The sequence below is a fragment of the Helicoverpa armigera genome, chromosome 26, assembly GCF_030705265.1.
Source record: "Helicoverpa armigera isolate CAAS_96S chromosome 26, ASM3070526v1, whole genome shotgun sequence".
NCBI classification, from domain to species: Eukaryota; Metazoa; Arthropoda; class Insecta; order Lepidoptera; family Noctuidae; genus Helicoverpa; species Helicoverpa armigera.
This window is the reverse complement of record NC_087145.1, coordinates 7,655,876-7,672,393: the sequence shown is the minus strand read 5'-3', so window position 1 is coordinate 7,672,393 and position 16,518 is coordinate 7,655,876. Positions and strand designations below refer to the sequence as shown.

The 16,518-nt window shown below is 38.9% G+C and overlaps 1 protein-coding gene across 1 annotated transcript; it reads right to left on the bottom strand.

The window, feature by feature from the left end:
* Window positions 1-313: 313 nt before the first annotated feature.
* On the bottom strand, window positions 314-14,445 carry LOC110372670 (gamma-aminobutyric acid type B receptor subunit 2). The gene is made up of 32 exons (XM_064041804.1): window positions 14,180-14,445; window positions 12,835-12,984; window positions 10,750-10,853; window positions 10,346-10,483; window positions 9,760-9,927; window positions 9,500-9,675; window positions 8,982-9,156; window positions 8,806-8,884; window positions 8,569-8,723; window positions 8,329-8,483; window positions 7,954-8,100; window positions 7,737-7,846; window positions 7,170-7,196; window positions 6,229-6,359; window positions 6,002-6,124; window positions 5,810-5,920; window positions 5,569-5,697; window positions 5,397-5,492; window positions 5,098-5,283; window positions 4,339-4,459; window positions 4,126-4,219; window positions 3,817-3,997; window positions 3,573-3,737; window positions 3,284-3,488; window positions 3,067-3,168; window positions 2,876-2,983; window positions 2,556-2,634; window positions 2,414-2,469; window positions 2,251-2,333; window positions 2,094-2,174; window positions 1,664-1,979; window positions 314-1,487 (listed from the first exon to the last, which is right to left on the bottom strand). Exons 2-32 carry the CDS (start codon window positions 12,980-12,982, stop codon window positions 1,237-1,239), a joined length of 4,200 nt encoding a protein of 1,399 aa, XP_063897874.1. The 5' UTR covers window positions 12,983-12,984; window positions 14,180-14,445; the 3' UTR covers window positions 314-1,236.
* Between the last annotated feature and the right edge of the window lie 2,073 nt (window positions 14,446-16,518).

Below are 16,518 nucleotides of genomic sequence, written 5' to 3'. Positions count from 1 at the left end.
GCTTTGATGGTAATATGTAATAAAACAGAGAATATTTAATCGTAAAGTTCGTATTTAATGTGGAAGAGTGAGAAAAGGAATGAATTAAAACGAGAAGATATGAAAGAAAGGCTCTTAGTCAGACTGATTCATTAGTTGCCTGCAGAATTAAATAACTTTCCAGCTTTCATGTCTGTAGTGTGTCTGTTTCATGCTAGGTACAGCTAAGATCACTTTGTTCTATTAAGCAAGCAATCTTCAGATTTCAATAATTCATATCAGCCGGGATTGCAAATTGGTACTTAGGTAGTTTTCGACAAAAATAAGAAACGTATTCTGTAATCAAATCATTTATTACATTGTACATTATTATTTCATACTTATTAACTATCAAGTCTTTAAAATTACGTGCAAATAGACAAAATTTTCCTCTTAAACATTAAGTAGGTAGGTACAATAAATTATTTTGAACAGTCGGTATTAACAACTTTAACAAATAGGTCGTGAGTTTAACATTTCATGGTTTAACCGACTTTGTAACTAGTACATACTACATACATAGTAGGTAACATTCACAAATTAGATTTAGATAAAATTCATAAATAACTGAACACATTAAAATATCTATCAACTAATTTGACTAGGTATGTACAAACAAATATAATTGGGAATATTGCCCAACAGTGAAATGACATTGTTGTGCGTTAACAGAACCTGTGCGATTTCTCTATTACTTTTTACACTTATTCGATGTTAAAATTTTTAATACTTTCGATAATTTTTACATTTTACATTAAGACCCGTGAGCGAACTTGTCGATGATTAATTTACACCTAAAATATTATGTATCTTTAGAATCTTACTACCAACTTTCACATCAACTAACAACTGACGAAATAATTTTGAGGCCAAACGTTTGATCAAAGTACATATTCCTACACATGATTTTAAAAAGTAACAGCTACAAATTACAGGATTTTAACGTTCCAGCGATTCTCGAACGGTTTTTTGCGCGCCCCTCTATTTGTGTCATTCGGCGGGAAAAAAATCAGGTTTGAGTTCATTTAATTTTTCTACCTAATTTATTTATGTAATACGATAAATTAAAAACTATATACAAGTCGTTATTTTGTCGTGACTTCCCTACAAAATATTCGTTAGATCCTAAAGTTTAGTTAGAATGTTCACGTTAATATTCACACTATCACTGTTTATGTCCTTTTCATTTTTAATCTAAATCGAATTTGTTCTAGATCTCTACAAATACTCAACTATATCGCACTTTATGGATATATTGGGACAGCTGACTCCGTAGCTGAGGTTCAGTCCATGCGGCTGACTCTTGTGCCTCTCAGTAAGCAGTTTGTGGAAGATAGGTAAGATGGCGCACTCAAAGAGTTCTGATTCAGAACTGGCCGTGTACATTTTACGCTGGTCCACTGAATCTTGGCGCTTGGAGTCGCTCCTGTAGCCCGCTGATTTTCGGTCTTCTCGTTTGCTTGGTGAATCTGGAAGAAATGTTGAGATCAATTATACATATAGTGATTTGAGATAACCGTCAATGTGGATAGATGGATACTAATCTTAATAGCTGCTGCAGAATGCCCGTAGCATCAGATTGTAGACAAAAGGTAGTAAAGTTAAGATAGGTCTCAATAGCAAAATCATATGAAAGTACGCATACCCGTTTTATGCCTTGAAGCTACATTAGGACTACTCTTATGATGATCAGGCCTTGGCTGGTGACTGGCTTGCGTCAGTCGTGGTGAATCGCCAACACCCTTCGCTCTCTTCAAAGGTTCAGCTTCCTGTCTCAACCTCTTTGCTGGAGAGTCCTGGGTTTTCACAACCCTGATGGTATCAGGATCGGGTTTCCAGGAATCTGCTTCGGGTACAGGTTCTGGTAGTTGTTTCCTAGGTATGTCGTCATGTCTTCTAGGTGTTGATTCAGTTTTGGTTTTGGTTCGTTCTTCCAGTCTTTCTTCTTGGTATGATCTGACCTGGAATGACGGAGTTTTAAAATGAATAGATAGAATGTCACATAAAATCTTACGTACTAAGTACATATGAGAGTACACATAAGAACCATGGTAAATAAGAAAGGAGCTATTTACCTGAGCAGCAGATTGTCTTCTTTTGACTTGGTTCTGCTGTGGAGGTGTGCTGACAGGCTGTGGAAATTCAGACCCTCGACGCTGAAAAAATGTAATCCGTTGCTTTACAAATTCTGATTACCTATACAATTCTGATGCAAGAGCAAATAGTCTTTACCTTTGATAACCTATCCGTCATTCTGAGGGTTTCTGCTTCCCGGTAACCTTCAGGTGTACCGCCTCTGGTGCCAGTTCCAGTGCCTGCTGACAATAAGACCAAACACGGTGTTAATATGGCTTATTAAAAGACCGTCTTCATCAATTATAATTATAATTTTTACCATAGTTTATAGAAGCATTTGAAGCTCGCCTTTCCATACTTCTTGTGTCAGTCTCCCTGAAATTATAGTTTACAGTGTAAGAAAGGCAAGGTCAAGAGTTGAAGAGTAGGATGAAACTGATGAGACAGTGGACAGAAGTTACCTGTGATGATGAGGCGAGGACTGCGACTGTCTGCTCTTTTCTGAAACACTTCTCTGCATTGGAGAGTGGTGGTGACTTACTGGAGAAACAAATTTATTTGAGAAGCTTTTACTGTAACTGCTGTTACTTCCTTTCGTTTCCTATGTATTTTTATACCCCACAGATTGACAGATATTTACTAGAAGGCAACCAGTTTACCTGGTCTGATATCCACTGGTATATCGTTTTTGATAGGGTCTTGAGCAGGCCCATTTCTACTATCTACCAAACTACTTCTACATCCAATGAGAGTAAATGCTTATCACCTGTGGCGGGCTCACCTGCAGGCGGAGACTTCTGGCAGGTGTACTGGAAGGTGGTGGTATCCCACAGGTCGCTTTGCACCACTATGAATTCTTTCTTCCTCTTCTCTGAGTCTCTTCTTTGACCTGGAACAGAGTCGTCAGTATTTATGTGAGTGTTTAATTAAACCATTGTGGTAATAAAAATAATTATTGATCTTAATTCTTACATGACTTTCTCCTTTCTGTTGACGAGTAGTCATGGTCTACATCTAGGATATCTTCAGGCTCCACTTTTGGTTTTATTATAGGCACTGGATCCCTCTCTTGTCCTGGAAACATACCAATGAAATACGCATTATCATGTATGGTACGACTGCTGAAAATGTCATCCATATATCTAGTGTTCTTCAATGAAGCCTTAATCAAGAATCAGGTAAGTCTTACCTATGACCTTCCTCTCCATCCCCGGTGGTGGTTCCAAGTCATCCTGATCAACAGACACATGCATCAGGTCGGTCAGTAATGCTGCTTGACTGACACTGGACATCCTTCTATGACCCCTGGGTGGAGGCTTGTGCTCCCTGGATGGAGTCGTCTTCGTTGATAACGAGTCCTGGGTTTTGATTATCTTCTTTTGAAGTTCTGGTGTCTGTGGACAAGAGACAAAGTGTGTTGACATATCCGTTAAGGATATGATGACTAAAATAAATAAGTAATCATTTTCGTTCCTCACCTTATTAACTTTTGGTGGTGCTGCCTTGGTGTACATAGGCTCTTGTACTTTAGCAGGAATGGACTTAGCTGTTGGAGTATCGCTAGTCTTCAAAGCCGGTATCGTCTTGGCTTCTGCTCTTGCTGGTTCAGCAGCTTTGGTAGATTTTGGTGGCTCTGATGGTTCCTGTTTGTAAATTAAAAAGTTAATGACGAATTAAAGTGTAAGCTATCGGATAATAGTTCGTTATAGGTTTACTTCCTACCTCAGCAGTCCATCCACCATACGGTAGCTTAGCAAGCTGATCTTTCTCTGGAACAGCCTTTGAAGAAGGTGGACTTGTGTAGTCTAAATGATTCTTGAAAGATACGTTCTTGGTTTGCTCCTTCTTAGGTTCTTTAAGAGGCGGGTCTTTGAGCGGCTCTGGAGGTGCTGATGGCTTTGGTCTGAAAAGACAAATGTTAACATGTCTTGAAATAGTGATATTATTAAATACTTGAGCGTACCTTGCTACACCACACCATTGACCATTTTCGGACAGATTGTTAGGGATTGGAAATTGATATGAACTTACTTCTCTATAGGCTGTTGATTTTGGAGATTGATGTATTCGGCTTCAGCACCAGCTGATGCGCTAAGGCTGCAAACTGATGTTATGTCACTGGTTTCTGAAAACAATGTCGGTGAAGATTGAGAACAAGTCCATAGAGGCGATAGTCATACATTATAAAGCATTAAGTCATCTACATACGCGAGATTTATGCCGAAATAATATTAAATTAATTACCAGGATGGCTGATATTCTCCTTAGGTACTGGTAGCCTGGTCCGTGTCGGAGCTGGCGAGCGAGAGTCTCGAGTAGTCGATGATTCGGAGCTCGCGTCGCTTCCAAGTTTGCTCAGCAGCATCTGATGGAAACCTTTATTAGAATCTAGATTCTAGGTCACTAAAGGGTGATCCTTTATATGGATAAGGAACAGGATGTCATTGAGGTAAGTATATTGTAACTTCTTCCATATCGATCTGTATTCCGATTTAAAAACAAACGTTGCGTAATTTCGCTGATCATAAAAATAGACCTTCTTCATGAATGAACGCGGTTTTGAAATATCACGCGTAACTAATTTCATCGAAACTTCAAACGTGGAACGAAAACACTATGTATTTGTTTGATGTTTATTCGCTTGGCAGCATATATATAAATTAAAATAATTCGACACACTTTTATTATGAAGGGCTTGCTGACTAAATTATGTTTGTGTTTCTTGATTCACCAGCATACTCCACTACGCAAACATTTATTACTAAACAGAATCAGAAAGGAGAAATTATAAGCTGGGTACATTTTAGTCCTTAGTGGCGTACAGAAACTATTGAAATCCATTTAGTTTTAGCTATAAATAAAACATGTCGTAAACAGAAGACTAGTATCTCCTTAGGAACTGTGTGTCTTTATGTCAAATATACCTAGTTCCAGTCTGTTTACCATGACGTCTTATACTCGTAGTAATATTATAAGTAGCCTGATGATGAGGAAGTTTCCTACCTGCAGTTCATTCTCCTTTGCCTGCAGCGTCCTGCGGTACCTATTGTTGTACTGTCGCAGCTCCTTCATGCGGCGCTCGAGTTCGGGCCCGGGCGAACGGCACTCGTGCGTGGACGCAGGTCGGAGGGTAGCTCGGATGCGGCCTGTGCCTGCGCCGCCTGGACCGTTGCGTCGTAATTCTAGAAGCTAGTGGGCAAGGGTAACTCATTAATGTTTCTTGTCGCAGAATACTGAGACAGTGCGTCGTGACTCGTGAGTGTTACTAAAACTTAAATAAGATAATCAATATGAAAAGTTACCTTTGGTACAAAGACTAGACATAGTGTGCCCGTTGTGCAGAAAATAATGAAGATGGCGATGAGAACGAATAATGCGTCCTTGTGATCTTGTAATACCTGTAAAACACAATACATTCCATCAATGACGATTTCTAGAGACTTGTTTCTGTTGATGAATGAGGGTTTAACTTACTAATGTAATAGCAGCCCCCATAATACACATGATGAGTACATTGTAGACAGACAGGCCGATGTGCTGAGAATCGTTCAGGGCTGGGATGGACACATGGCGCGTCTCCCAAGCGAGGAATGCACCGAACACCTAGAGGAAAAATAAGTGATCAGATCTACAATTAAAACGTAAGCCCCAATATTGAGCCTTGTGGAACACCACTCAGCAAGACTAATAATTGAAATCTTCCGATTACACTTACCAATAACAAACCCTTATACGCGTAGATAATACCAATGAATATGGTCATCCTTTCTGACTGGCAGTACTCGTTCTCTTGAACTATCACAATGTCTTCGCTTGACGGATGTGGCTGCAAGATCATAAACCAAAGTTAATTACTATAAATAGCTACTATATATAAAACCCACAATAAATAGGAAGAATGTCTTACATATGGATCCATCTGCTTGGTGGCACGATAGAAGGGGTCTGAAACCTGCCAGGTTGTCATGATGGCCAGGTCGATCGCCAACAGTACTCCTACGACCATGAAGAGCTGGTAGTCTTTGATGACCTACAAACAATTTACCTTAACTTTAGACAGATTTTCGAGCTACTGTAGCGGTACCTACGTCTCTATCTTTTAACAGTTGAAGTGGTATATGATGTCGTACTAACCTTCTTATTCAACTTGACATCAGTGAAGATGGAATGGACTCGCCAAGTCTTGGAGAACATGGCACCAAAGGCAAGGCTGAACCCTGCCATCAACAGCCAAGCTCTAGCCGTACAGATGTACGGAAATGCCGCTGTGGATTCACAAATCGGTACATTATACATAGGAGTTTCATGTCATTAAGGAAAAGACGAAAGTTAAGAGTATTATACAATTTGTACAATGGCGAGACCCAGCTTATACCTTAATCAATTAAATTATCAATAAATTATCGCGAGAATTTGAAACGTTGCATGTGTCATTACAGATGATGAAATTATACTGATGTTTGCTGAGCCTCGTTACAATATTGCAAATTATCACCACATCACTAATGTATATTAATTTATTTCACACATTTATATCATTTTTATATTTATTTTTTATGCAGAACAGAAAATAATGCATGCACTTTTGCAAAACCAATAAAATTAAACAAGATAAAATTTTAGAATGGAAAGACAAGGAAAAAAGATGATGCAGATGAATAGAAGTATGATCTTTATCACCAATCAATTATTTATGGAACACAAATGACATATAGGTAATGTACAGACCATAGATGTAGGTTCAAGACAAATTGGTAATTTAAAACACAAGAGGGTCATTCAAGGTCGTTGGATGGTTATCACAGCACATCTCTGGCCTGTAGATACAAAGCATACCAAAGATAATAAGCTGTAATAGACAGAGACATACGAACCAACCGACAAAAGCATCGCGGATGAAGGAGCAAACAAACCAAAACTTGGAAACATGCGCGACTCCTCGGACCTAGAAAACCGCCTAGGTCTTTCTCAGAATCAAAATTCTATCAAGGATGGGTTAGTTCCCAAAATTTGGTTGAGGATCCACATAGCCCAGGATTGAAGCTCAAGCTTTGGGGGTGGGATCAAGCCTTTACCTCCGTGCGGCGTGTCCTGAGAAAGACCTAAGAACCAATGGCAATGATGAGATCAGATGATATAGTAGCGTGGTCGATGATTGTGCTAGCGTCATGCGGGTCGAGAGTGCCTGTTTAGAAAATGTTTTAGTTTCTTTATTTAAAATTTGTTGTTTATAAGAAGTGGGAGCTAAGCAACTTTTTTTTGATGAACTTTTGAGTTCCTATAATTTCTTCTTTAAGTATTTATTGTTGCCTAAGGAAGTTGCTGTAAGATGGTATGATAAATGAGAATATTTAAATCGTTTTAACTTACATGGATACCGAAATATCAATGCTTATGACAGTTCCTGAATAAAAGAGGTTTAGAAATTGATCATAAGATTATTTCGTATAACATAGAAAAATATGTTTCTCCAAAATGTTGTTGCAACAGAACTGGCAGCACTACTGTTAGCACTTGCTTAGCACCAGCACTCCTCAGAATCCAAAATGATGAGCATGATATACCTCGAGCTCCAAAGTCAGAAAGAAACAAACGTTAATAGGCAAGTCAGCACAAGAGACCGCTGGTCCTGAGGTACGTACCGATGCTGCTGAGGCTGGAGTCCAGCCCGAGGAAGATCACGCTCAGGTACGTCAGCATACACCCTACGATGATCAGGTTGTTCAGGTGAGGAGATGACATTTTTATGTACCTGAGAATATTTCAGAAGATTTCTATAGTTAGCCAGTATAAAGAATGATGAGTCATCTACAAACTCTAATAATTACGTAGCTTGGTCGAGTTATGGAGGTGTTGTACCTTTGATTCCTGTAGTGTATATTCATTGCGAGGAAGCCGGTGGCGAGTAGGATGCCCAGCACGGAGCATGACACCAGGATGGAATAGATGGTGATGTTCACCTGTGTGTGCTCGATCAGACGGAGCGTGCGATCTTTTGGAGGGTTCCTGGAATGAAAAATAGTTTGCCACCATAAACCAACTGTAAAAATGTAACATTAGTAATAGAACTACGTTATCTGATATGAAGAATACTTAGCGTCACATTAGACCTTTGTAACATTTTTGAAAGGCAGAGTAGACGATTTTTGATAGTATTAACAACTAAACTCGTTATTAGGTTAAGCAGCAGAATTGCTATGGACTATATCGGAACATCATGATTAATCCACATACTTGCCAAACCACTTGAAGGGCTCCCCACTGGCCAGGTCGAGGTGGTCTCTCTCCGCACAATACTCTCCAACCTTGACCTCTCCAGTCCCATCACCCTGGAACTGCTTTAGCAGGATTGAGGCTTTGCGCTCGTTGTCGTAGAAACGAACTGGGCCCTTGAAAAAAAGATTATCAAGATATTATATTAGTATCATTGTCAGTTACGAGCAAATTAGAGCTATCATCACTCTTATTACTTACCGTAACTCCTTCAAATGTGACGTTACTGAGAGCATCCAGGAATAACTGCTCCCACTCTTTATCTCTATACTTGAAGTCCTGAACGGTCTTCTCTTTATACTTCGACCTCACTCGTTGTGCCACCGTCTGTATTGCTAACGCCATCGCCCAAATACCTAAGCAGAATTTTACGTGTTTTAGCCTCGTGTACTTGATTACTGAGATACTTGAATAGATACTTATACGTCATCGTCTTACCATCATAAGTGTATCCATGAAATCTTGAGTATTCTAAGCCTCTTCTTCTATCATATTCTACTTGGTAGTCTTTTGCTGTCTGAAAGCAAAAGACGAAGAAAACGGTTGAAAATCTTCAATTTTTTGAAGAGCGGCTAGACCTTTACTATTGTACATGAGAAATAAAAGGTTCTTACAATGCCAGATACAGTCATCTCGCCAGTAGTGGATAGCGGCAACAGGTCCGTCAGTATGGTGGTATCGAGAGCTGTGGTGAGATTCTTCTTGGAGCATGGCGCGTGTCTCATCCACCACTTGTTGCTGTACGTGCCCAGGAGAAGCCACGTGTATGCTCGTCCATACATCTCTAGGCTGAGGCGTTTAAGAAAAATTAATAAAGCCATCGCTTTCATATTACTGTTAACCATTAGCTTCTTAGATAAGAATTAAACTACGCTGGATAAGTTTATGATTTCGATTGACGATTTTTTTGACTGGTGATTTGGATATGGAGTTTCTTGCCCGTTCTTCTCCATAGGAAGCTACTTTTGGAATGGGCAACTAGAAGCAAACTTATTTATAATTTTGACGTTCATAAGTGCTTGTAAAGGCCTACATGAAATAAATGATTTGATTTGATATTATTTAGAAATCGAATGAAGCGTTATGTTTAGAATATAGCAAGAGCTTTAATCAGAGGGGTTTTATATCATACTTATAAGCTTCACAAAAGATGTGTAATGCCCAGGTCTCGTTGAAATTGCCTAGGATGATCCGGACATCCTTCTCCTTTAGCTTGGCTAACGCGGTCTTCACTTCTGTGGCGAAGCTCTGAGTCTCTTCAATTAGAAACCCGTTCGTATCCAGATCGGCTAGAAGACGGTTGTGGGCCTGATGGAAAATTAAACATTTGAATATTATCCAAATCGTAAAATGGCATCTTAGGTTTCTCACACAATTGCACATATTACTTACCAAAGCATATCGAGGCTCATTCTGATAGATAGTCCCAACTCTAGTCCAGTTGAAGTGCTGCAGCAGCCTGATCCTCGGCAGGTTGAACGCGTTCTCCGAGGGCACGATGCGGAAGAAGTTGGGGAAGGCTTCCTTCGTGAACATCGGATGGGTGTCCGCGTACGACAGCTGTGGAAATTTTGAAGGAGGATCGACCGAACCAAAGAACACACACACGACGACAAAAAGGTGCATGTGTTCTATGAGAGTTTTGTAGAAAGACTTTGAATTCAGTCATGTCATGTGTGAACATTTTAAGGAATGCTGCCACAATAGTCCAACAGAGCATGGTCGGCCTAACAATCCCTCCATTATCAGTCCGACAACTTATCTGTCAAGATATTGTGGTTTCTTTTGACCCAAAGCATCCAGATTCATTCAGAGAATCAACTTTTTATTTCTTAATTACCTACTCTCCTATGCCACAACCCTACTTGGTGGATTAGAGTTATGACATATTTTAGTATGTAGTGCTTCTTACTCATGACTCAGTGCCTAAGCTAAACTTAACCTAACTTAATTATGTACACTAGATTAATCCCCCTACCTGGGTTAGGTGCCAGTGTTTGGAAGCCTTGGCGATGGGGTCCGTGACATGGGTGCAGGCAGCTCCGAACAGCATCAGCTTGTGTGGGCCGCTGTGCATCATGTCGAAGAATGACTTCACACCTACTGCCGCGTTGCACTGGTGGAATAGACGTTAAGGACGAACATGATTATACAATCTCGCAACGCACTCGCACCTTCAAAATGTTTAGGTGTTTCAAATCTTGTCAGTTATTCTTCTGCACGTATTCTAAAAATCTTTATTTGTTCTTGTACTTTACTGAAGATAAATACATTCACAATTTCTTTTCAATAATGTTAATGGTCTCCATGAAATACTTTGTCTAACCTTGTATCATATATCAGGTATAGACCATGTATCAGGCTGAACAACAAGAAATTTACCTCGGTATCGTTCCACCACATATGCAGCCGATAGTTTCTCAGCACGGAGTCGTGTTCGTTGACATGGTCCAGAGCCAGCTTCACGCTGGGCATCACCCCTCGACCTACAACAGTATTCACCTCACATTGGTACATTTCACACCAACTCCCAAGTAGCAAAATGTAGCCCTGTAATTATCCTAGGAGCACGTATTTTTTAATCCTATAGAAATCCTGTAAACGATAATATAGCCGCATTTGGGCGCAGTTTATTGGACTATTTCGCCCTATAGTCGCTTTGTTATAATCCGGTAAAGTGCTATTTGATTTTATAATTACCTTATCAAGTGCTTTAACAAAACATATTTGACCTATAAAAATCCGGTAAATGCATCCAAAAAGAGCGATTGGTCCTTTTATGATCTGGCGCGTGCCGCTACTAGAGTAATTGGTCCTACAGTGATCAGCGTAATATCATTAGTAGATTCATTCAGTCGATCATTCGTTCTTTTTTCGTTAATTCATTGTACTGTGCTTGTGCATGACATTGAATCCTCTTTTATTTTCAAAATATAAGTAAAGTCACATTATAATAAGGTTTGTCATTATGTAACATTTGTCGTGTGCCTGTTTCGTAAAGAGTGCCTACACAACTTGCGAAAATAATTTTATTGATTAAATGTTAGACGATAATAAACATATCTTCATACGCCTTCAAAATTTAACATTTTCATTATTTGTTAATTCAGTAATAAATTAATAAATACCTGTCCTACATAGGGCGCCATTACATTGCATTTATCAGAACCTTTAATATGACTTTTTAATCTAAGTTAAGACGCTTACATGACATACCTACGCCACCATATTTAAGTTTCAAGGTTCCTTACTTATAAAAATCAGAGGCTATGCTAGCTTGCTGCTAAGAATCCGTTAAGGGTCACGACTAAGATAAAATTGTTCTATAATATCTTTACCTCTAGCAGCTTTATCTGTGGCATTTATAGGAAGTGCATGTCTTATAGAAGAATGAAACAAGACGTTAACAAGATAAAACAATCTTACTAAATGCGATTATCGGATCAAAAGTCACACTTTGCTAATAACTTTTATAACTTGCATTTATAAGACTGATCCTGACTGACTGCTCTAGTAAGAGTCGTGTAAAATAATCCTATTGACATTTATAAAACTAAACTATACGGTCGAAAGTACTTGTAGTGCAAATCATCTTAAAAGATGCTTTAGCAGGATCAGTGGCCTAAGTTAATGCGTCTACTAGATTTCTATAAGGCGTGTAATCTTATTAGTCAATTGCTATAGGAGAATTTTGCTAGTTGGGACTTTACCGTCTACCAGAGTTTTTGAGAAGTTCTTACTGCGGCTTTTTGATTTGGATGATACTCCGGCAGTATATTAAAGGATAGATAGACCTTAGTAAAGAAAGCATAGTCGAATCCGGCGAGGGGACATAAGACACTTAATCTGCTGTCTATTATACTATTTACGATCTTAACTGCCATTTCGCAAAGAGACCACTTCATAAAACACCATTATTCTTTACCTACTTTCGCATCTTTCCATACTCTAACCAAAACCGCCATTCTCTAATAATTGCCTGCCTATGCCTAAGTGAGGTAGCAAACTTGTCCCAAACTTAGCCATTAACCGTAACATCATCAAAAGTTTCCCAGAATATGATATTACTTACGTTCTCCTTCAGAAACTTCTTAACTTGGAGGTTAATTGGGGGACGAATTGAAAAGTTGACTGAACGGTTAATCAAAAGATTGGTTCTATAATTTCTGATTGAATTGATTTTTATTTTTCTAAAGCAGAGGAGCAACTTAAACGCCTATAACACGTATTGCAAAAAAAAAAAAAAAAAATTGGTCACCCTAATAATTTTCTCATCTCATTTGCCTCACTTTTGTAAGACGGCACTTTTTCCTAAATGTGTCGGGGTCGGGGCAGTATTTTACACGGAGGAACTGCTTATATGACCTTCTCCACCCAGTTATCCGGGCAACCCAATGCCCCTAGCTAAAACTGATTGCCCCACTTAAGCAATTAATTATTTCCTACGAATAACAATAAAATAGATACCAGTATTAGAATTCTCGACTCCTTTGCCGAAAGGAAAGAAGCCCGCGATGTAGACGTCTGTTCTTCTGTTCAAGATGGCGTCCAGGTTCGGCTTCTGCGGGAAACCCTGAGCCGAGCTGAACAGCGCGAGGAGCAGGAGTGCAGACATGGCTGGAAATAACCTTCATCATAAGTTTTTTGCCTAACAGATACCTATTTCGACTCTCGTTAAGCTCGTGTAGGCGGTAAGTTGTAACAATCGCATAGGAATTAAACAATCTGTGAAAAGCTTCGGTAGTAGTTGCTAAGGCCTTTGCGGCCATGCTGAAGCTATGGCTTCTTCATAATTTAGACCTTTGTTGGTTGTCTGATTTGTTACGATATCGGCCTGATATATCCCATTGGGAGATATCTGCAACCTTCATAGCTTATCACGGTCCCTATGGAGTCTCGGTTCCCGTCTTCCATTTACAATTCATGCGTACTAAAAGTTTCTACATAGTTTCCCCACTATGGGCGCAACGATCCAGAAAACCGCATCTTAAGACATCTTAGTAGGCAATGTTCGGTACTTAAAGGGTTTAAGAAGGAACATGATGGGTTTTAGTCAGTAAGAGTCTGAAACTCCCGTGCGCTGCTAAACCACAGCCAGAGGGGTCATTTGATTTTTTCATAAAAAAAGCCAAGTCTAGCTAGATTGCAATTGCGCATTGATAGCAGCTAGTTGGTAATTAGTAATAATCTAATTGGAAAGCTATCTACTTTTAATCCGAGTTCCCATGTGATCTGAATGAAACCGCTTGGGGAAGCTTAGTCATCTCTCTATATCCTCCTTAGGTACTACTCCGCTCACGCTGAAAATCTCGTAATTTACAAATGGAAGAAGCCAATAACGCATAGAGTGTTATAGTACCTACTTAAAAATTATTTTAAAGAGAGATCTTTTAAATTAAAAGCTATTAATAGCTAACCGAGTTCCTAGAATAAGTATCCGCAATGTAAGTGCATAGGTCGATAGCATGTCCCTGAGAAAAATGGTCCTACTTACTCTGTAATAAATAGCATTACCTACTATACATAGCTGATTAAAGTTAGCGCAACAAATATAATCCTCCGCCGTCTGTAATTAAGAAAACTATCCATATTTCAATCAGGTATAAAAGGTCGTTACACTATCCGCCAGCACTTGCCGTGAAACATAGGACATACATCCATATAGGTACAAAGTAGTACTTTCATAGATAGATCTATTTATATCTTTATTATAGGATCACAAATAAAAACCTTGCAGAAACTCGGCAATTAATAATGATGGGTCTTTAATTAAATAAAAGACAGGATAGATATAATAAATCGAGCCACTCACCTTTATATTTCACTTCCTCTTGTGCAACACTGTCTAGGAAAATCACATTCGTGTGCTATAAAAAATCAGCATGAGGTCACCCTGTAACTACCACTAGACTGCAAAAACATCAACCACCAATAAATTGAACCGAAACGATGACTTCTTTCAGCCAAAACACCATTATTTCACTAATTTTGACTCAGATTTAAGGAAAAACGTGAAAGCGCAACTGAATCCTACATTTTCACCTGAAACTGTGCGCCCAGGCGGCTGTAAGGGCTAGAAATGCCGTACGAATACTCCCTGCATGGAAAAATGAACTCTATTTTTATTGTCATACGACTCAACACATAGCCGCTCACCGTTCTTCGAACAATTTTCTTTTCAATACCAGAAGTCATAAAGCAAATTTTCTGTTTGCGGGAAAATATACTTTCTGTAGTGGGAATAAGGTTCAATTCAGTGGTAAGGTATTACTTGTATGGTTGGTTTAGCAGGGGTAGGTTTGTGCAAACAGATAAAATTAGGCTTCAGCGGTGGAAATCGATAGAGGGTGGGTTTCAGACGTAGTGTTGTTTAGTATACTATCGATGATGAAGGTAAGGAAATTATTATTATTTAACAAACACTGTTTGTTGTAGCTGAGACTATGGGACAGTTAATTAATCTCTATTGAACATCACATAGCTGCCCTCATTTGGCCAATGAACTATTTAATACGTAAATAATAATGGGCTTTAAAGCATCTTGCCAGTTCTTTCAATGACGACTGGTGTGAAATACATAGTTGTGTAATGTTAGTTGGGTAGGCAGGTACTGATTCAGGTCCTACAAAACTCGAGCAAACACATTAGGTACGCCTAGTTTTCGATTGCATAAATTGCATTACTAAACATCAAGATTATTATAAAATTAAGTAGTTATGTGAATTTTCGCAGTAGGTATTATGTGTATTGATATGATACCTTGGATATTTACCCCGACTGAATCCGCTCACCTTTAGGTACCTAAATCTGATAATTCCAGCGTTCTATTACTTTGTAGAATACCTAGTGACCATCTCAGGCCGTTGTATGCCCATGCAATCATCAAGATAGTCGACATCTTTCGATTTATCGACAACAACATATTTTTCGTACATCCCTAGGCTTAGCCGACCACGCATGCGCGTTGCTCGGGTTAAGGGGTGTGTCGTCTATTTTGTGGTCCAGCCACTATGGCCGGGCGGCCGGGGAGGCTATAGCTCCCATAATGAATATATCAACACACTTTATTAATATTGCCGATGTTTTTCTGACTTAGAAAATAGAAATGGTAGGTTAATATTTTATTTAGGGTAGTCTGTTGTTTACAAAGCTCTGTTATGTAATGTGGGACTTCTTATTTTTCTTAGATGTTCCAAGGTTTGGTCTCAATTTTTTGCTCATGAGCTTTGCTCATACTTATTAGGTTGTTGGCTAAATGAATTACCTACTACCTATACTTATCTCTGGTAGAACTTACAGAGAGTACATTATGGTACATACTTACAATATCTTTTATTTTTTTATGTGCGTTGCATTTAGCTCATTTAGGAACGACTAAAGCCAAAGCGGCTACTGATATAAAATGATGAAAAAGTATAGGATAAGTAGACTCAGGCAAAGCTCTCGCCATGAGCACGGTCAGGAAGAAGGGCAAACAAAAGTACCTAGAACGTCAATAGATGTGTATGTTTTTATATGTATATCTAGAACTGGGCCCCGATTCTCCTAAGTTAATAATGTCAAAATCGAATAGAAATCGAATTGCAATATGATCGTAATAGCAGTTTTAACCATATCGGGCATTCTGCTACTAATAAAAGACCAATCGTATTCGATTGACATTTGATTGGTGTGCGATTGGTCTGCTATTTTGATGATTTTGGTCTGTACGGTAGTTTGCTGTACAATCATTTTGCAGTCGTAAATCATTTGCAGACAAAATGATTCATTACTGAATGACAGAAAAGGATAAAAACGTTTATTTCAAAGAAAAAATAGCGGAATGCCACATACGCTTTAATAGTAATCGAGTCCGGATTGGATCTCAGTCGAATCGAGTCGAACGTCAATCGAAGGTCGCTTAAGTAAAATTAGGAGAATCGGGCCCCTGTTGGAAAGTTACAGTCTTCCCGAGTAACAAGGCTATATTTTATCCTGGCAGTAGTTTAGTAGCCACGGCACGGGAAAACGGCGGTTACAAATTATTAAGATTGTGAGTGAGTATGTAGGTAGGTAGGTGTTATTACTTAACGATAAAATATCAAAATATACGCATCGGGTTTCGTTCATAAACTAAACTGTCGCAAGTTTAATCCAATACTGTTATTAAGC

What these genes read in the sequence shown, in the direction of transcription:
- LOC110372670 (XM_064041804.1), bottom strand. Translation starts at nt 12,982, where the DNA reads ATGTCTGCACTCCTGCTCCTCGCGCTGTTCAGCTCGGCTCAGGGTTTC. An exon ending in CCAAGCAGATGGATCCATAT is followed by an intron (nt 5,921 to 6,001) that starts GTAAGACATTCT and finishes ATGATCTTGCAG; the next exon opens with CCACATCCGTCAAGCGAAGA. An exon ending in CGTATAAGGGTTTGTTATTG is followed by an intron (nt 5,698 to 5,809) that starts GTAAGTGTAATC and finishes TTTTTCCTCTAG; the next exon opens with GTGTTCGGTGCATTCCTCGC.